This window comes from Haliotis asinina, chromosome 7 (assembly GCF_037392515.1).
Source record: "Haliotis asinina isolate JCU_RB_2024 chromosome 7, JCU_Hal_asi_v2, whole genome shotgun sequence".
Lineage (NCBI taxonomy): Eukaryota > Metazoa > Mollusca > Gastropoda > Lepetellida > Haliotidae > Haliotis > Haliotis asinina.
In genome coordinates, this window is record NC_090286.1 from 13597420 (window position 1) to 13602000 (window position 4581).

The 4581-nt window shown below is 44.1% G+C and overlaps 1 protein-coding gene across 1 annotated transcript; it reads left to right on the top strand.

Annotated features, from left to right (window-relative positions):
- The first annotated feature begins 328 nt into the window (after window positions 1-328).
- On the top strand, window positions 329-2684 carry LOC137291014 (uncharacterized). Its single transcript, XM_067822255.1, has one exon. The coding sequence runs from the start codon at window positions 880-882 to the stop codon at window positions 2029-2031; it is 1152 nt and encodes a 383-aa protein (XP_067678356.1). The 5' UTR covers window positions 329-879; the 3' UTR covers window positions 2032-2684.
- Window positions 2685-4581: the final 1897 nt, after the last annotated feature.

A 4581-nucleotide genomic window follows, 5' to 3' on the forward strand; every position in this document is an offset into this window, starting at 1 on the left:
CGTCCTAACGGAAGCATTCTCCCTTACCCTGACGCCTAAGCACTATGACATAGGGCAATCCTATCACCGCCCTAAACACGACTTGGCTTTTAAAGGGTTAAGGCCTATAGTGTATCTACAACAACATAAAGCTGTCCCCGCAACTCAGTCATTGTGTGGCATGATGTCAAGCGAGGCGATATCTTTGTAATGTATACCATGTTCATTGCTACATACACTTGTCATTCAATCCTCCTGAAAGGGGTGATTAGACACCCATAAACACACGTCCCAATCAGGGTGGCATCGTCGTCCAGGCAACAGGGCACGTGCGCGTCAGGTCGCGTCAAACATGCACACCTATGGGCTTGGGGATTGGGAAGGGGTGTATGTCATGTAAAGGGATTGAGAGGACAGCAAGCCATGCTGCATGCAGTCGTCCGAAGTTTGATCCGATTTACAGTCGACTATTTGGGATTATGTTAAGTACAGTACCGATCTACGTTTGTTGTCCGGGGACTGGTGTGTGGTTTCATTGTAGAGCGGGATTTGAGTCTGCCATGAAGACGAGTTGTGCAATGATGTGTGTAAACTCATTGGGATAATTCACACAACCTCGGACGGAGGACAGTTCCGAACTAAAGGTTAGTGTGTGACGACGGTCTGTAGGAGCCGAAGATTTAGAACGTGGTTGACTTTGAAGATGAAGCACAAACTGTGAGATACATATTTTGTTGTCATTGAAAGAGTATTTGTTAACCAGATTTCATTTCCGTGTCGAAAACGTAAAAGAATGTCGCAACATATTGATTGAAGGCGCGGTAGCAAGATATATCACGGAGACGGACCACAACATTCCCCATTGTGTTCATTGTGTTCACCTGACTGGACACTGCCAAGATGGCTTTCTCCCCACCACGAACAAAACGGTTGATTAAGACTGCTCTTCATCAGGCAGTGTTAGACTGTCGTCTGCACCAAGTTCGCCTGCTCGTCTCAAACCATGGCGCGAATGTTGACTGTAGAGACATCAATGGCCGCACTCCATTGATGTTGTCTTGCATGATCGACAACGAGGAATATGGCTACAAGATGGCGAAGATCTTCCTCAAGAAGGGAGCTCATCTCAACATGAAGGACAACATGGGGAGAACTGCCCTCAGCTATGCTTGTATGAAGGGTAAGCAAGAGATAGTCGAGAACATACTTTCTGAAGACGTCCTGGACATCAACGAGCCAGACACGGACGGAAACACCCCCCTTCATCACTCAGCATTCAGTGGGAATCCCAAGATTGTTGGGCAAATTGTGGATGTTTTCAAAAGATTTGGTTTAAATATTGACAGGAGGAACAATCTTGGTTACACGGCTCTGTTACTCGCCTGTAAGAACGGGAACTATGTCTCTGCGCATGTGCTATTCACGAAAGGAACCGCATCACCAACCTTGAGGGACGGGGAGTTTTATCTGAACGCCGTAGACTGGGTGGGAAGAAGTCATAGTTTACAGCTCAGATTTAATGAAAGATCTCTGACGGTTTTTCCGGACAGGGAGACAACTCCCCAAACTCTCGCTTTTGAGAGAGAAAAAACTATGTATCACCGTCCTTGGACTCCAGTTTGCCGCCATGTGAAGTCGAGACAGAACCCGTTGTGTTTATCGGTTGGTAGCGCCTTACGCCTGCCACTAATTCTCGGAACACAAAAACAGCACCCTGTCAGATCGGAGACTTTCATCGACGGGGAAGACGCGCGCGAGATCCTCCTGGCCGAGATGCAAGAAGGCGACAGACGTGTCAGACCTGTCTCCACTAAGACCACCTATACCAGATGGTCCCATCCTTCCACGGCCAAACTGCGGGCACTGACCAAGAGATCCAACACCATTGTGCCCGATATGCTCACAATATTCCAGATCTACTCGGACCAGTATCAACCAGACTGGCGGAAGTTCAGGGGGAAGAAGCAACCGAAACGTGCCGCAATCACTTCCGGTCCAGAAACATCTACTTCCGACTCTGAACAGCCACTTGTGGAAGTGGCGGCGACTTGAACGTATCATGAAGGTAAGACCAGTGGTCCATGAACAACGTGTGTAACTGTCACTGGTCAAAGGATAGGAACGGATATTCCGCCTGTGTTTCTATAGCATGTTGAGTTCAAGAGGGTGCCCAAAGCGGTGAAAGGCTCCAATTGTTCATATTTTGCATGCATTCTCTGACCATTGTAAAAAGAAATACGTGTTGTTATTGCACAAAATGGTACGGGGTTCGTGATATGTGGTACGTGATAAGGGTGTTTCAGTCTTACAGACATTTTGTATTTGGGTTCCCACACACCTGCCATGCCTTACCCTATGAATGGCATACATCGAGCACCAATCCTTCGATATGTCAGTGACTTGGACACATACACACGCGGTACAACCGATGCTTGTATATAACTGTCAAATGTGACATTTTGTCATTTTCACGCACATGTATTTTCTAGTATTTTGGTGCCTCCACGTGGCATTTGGTAGGAAAATGGAACTGGATGTGACACATAGAGTTGCTTGCACTGAAACTTGGAAGCTTGAAACTATGGATTTTGTCGTGTTGGTGTATATGTAACATATATTATCTGCTGGGTTTTTTTGGCCCTGTAATATAATCAAATTCATTCTTATGCTGATGTAATTTCATGAATGAAATGTTGCTAAAGACAGCTTTGTGTCCATCATTTGTTGCTGTTGTCTGCTGTTGTTAGTGCTGGCCGTGGGTACACAAATGTCCAACTTACCCACACAAGAATCCCCTGGTATGTTGTGGTATGTGTCATACACGTGGTATACCAACAGCTTCACGTGGAAGACACTTCGAGCGGGTTGTTTATTCAAGATATGGATAGCCAATTTACCCACTAACAACCTGAAAATGCCTATAACCATATTTAACCCTTGAAGATATATAGTGGCAATGAGACTATAATCAGAATATATGTGACCCCTAACAAATATAGTGATTCATTTTAAATAATGTTCCTGTTCTCTTTGAACATTCATTACCTGAAAAGAAGTAGGGGTGGAGTGAATTCAGAATTATTTCAGATAGGCGAATTCACTGGTTCCTGTTCGTGACGCCACCTACTGTGATGTACTTTATCAAATTCAAACAGAAATTAATACACATTTTCTGATCACCAAGGGAACAATTTTTTTTTTTTTGGGGGGGGGGGGGGGGGGGGGGGGGTAGCGGAGGGATTGGACGCCTTTGAGAATCGCGGAATTAACATGACACATGACTTGTGTACCTCAAAACTTGTGTGGGACGTCATCGCCTCGTGGTGATACGGTACTTAGGTATCATATATAAGGGTTATAATGCGACAATAGACGAGTACAGTGGCTGAGACAAGAAGAGTGTGTATATCGAGGCTACAAGTCTCGGATAATTCACCAGAGTGTAATAATGTATCAGGTTTCTGATCCCCACCTTGGACCAACGTGAAGACTCATGAACAAATGTACCTGCTACAACCTGATCTACCGCAATTGTTGTGTGTCTGCTGGAAAGAGAATTGGAAGGGAAATTTCGAACAACATTCTAACTGCGTCATTCCAGCGCATATCTCGATTTCGTCTCAAACAGTGTTATTGTTTCACTCCCAAGACCCCTTGTATTCCGAGTCAAAACTTCATAAATATACCGTGGCTTCTATTTTTGTCCAGATTTGCATTCATTTAATCTTAAATCATTTATTTGCATGTACGAAACATTGTAACGTCAATATTATCGTGAGTATTTTAGGCGTTGGTTGCTATAGGTTTCCTGAAGAAATAAACATGACACAAGTGCTGAAATGACTCAATTTCTGAAAAATGTAAGTCCAATGTGGATTCTTCATTTTCTTGTCACGGTATTAATGACAGGTATTTATGATAACGAGGCTGCCATCTGTCACGTGACATCACCACCTGTGTGCGCATGGCGGTGTGGGTTGCATCCGGCATTCTTACAGTTGAATTTATGAGTTTACAATTGGAAATAGTAATGAAGCATAGCTATTTAAACCAATACTAACAGTATGTTAAACATCCTTCAACACGTGTCCGGTGTTTTCACAGGCCTCTCCAATAACTCTTCTTCGCGAACTGTATTGACTGGCATCAGCTGTGTTAATTTATCTGTGTTTGTGGGAGTTGACCTCTTCGGAGATGTTAACTGGTGCTTCCCCAGTCATTATAAGAAGAGTAATTGCAGTAAGTGAGATGCTGGCAGACCCTGGGCACCAGGTAGATGATAGTATCATCCATACCTCGGTGGTTCTGTACCCACGTCAGGCCTCTAGGGGCGTTGATGTTCAAGAGATAAGAATTCATGTTCTTTAAGTTGATGACAGAGTTGCATGCATGTATGTCTTTGTTATGGTCAAATAATAAGTGAGTGTTTTGTGAAGGTTTCCACATGTATATATTCGGGAAGAACTTAAAACTAGAAACTCCCACTATGTTGCTAATGGAATACAGATCTGTCTCCCTGTCCTCCACTTTGACACGAGGAAACCCGTATTACGCCTACCCAAACACCGTGAAATGAGCAATACCTTAATATGTATACAAAAC

Coding starts and splice junctions, on each gene's coding strand:
- LOC137291014 (XM_067822255.1), top strand. CDS start 880: ATGGCTTTCTCCCCACCACGAACAAAACGGTTGATTAAGACTGCTCTT.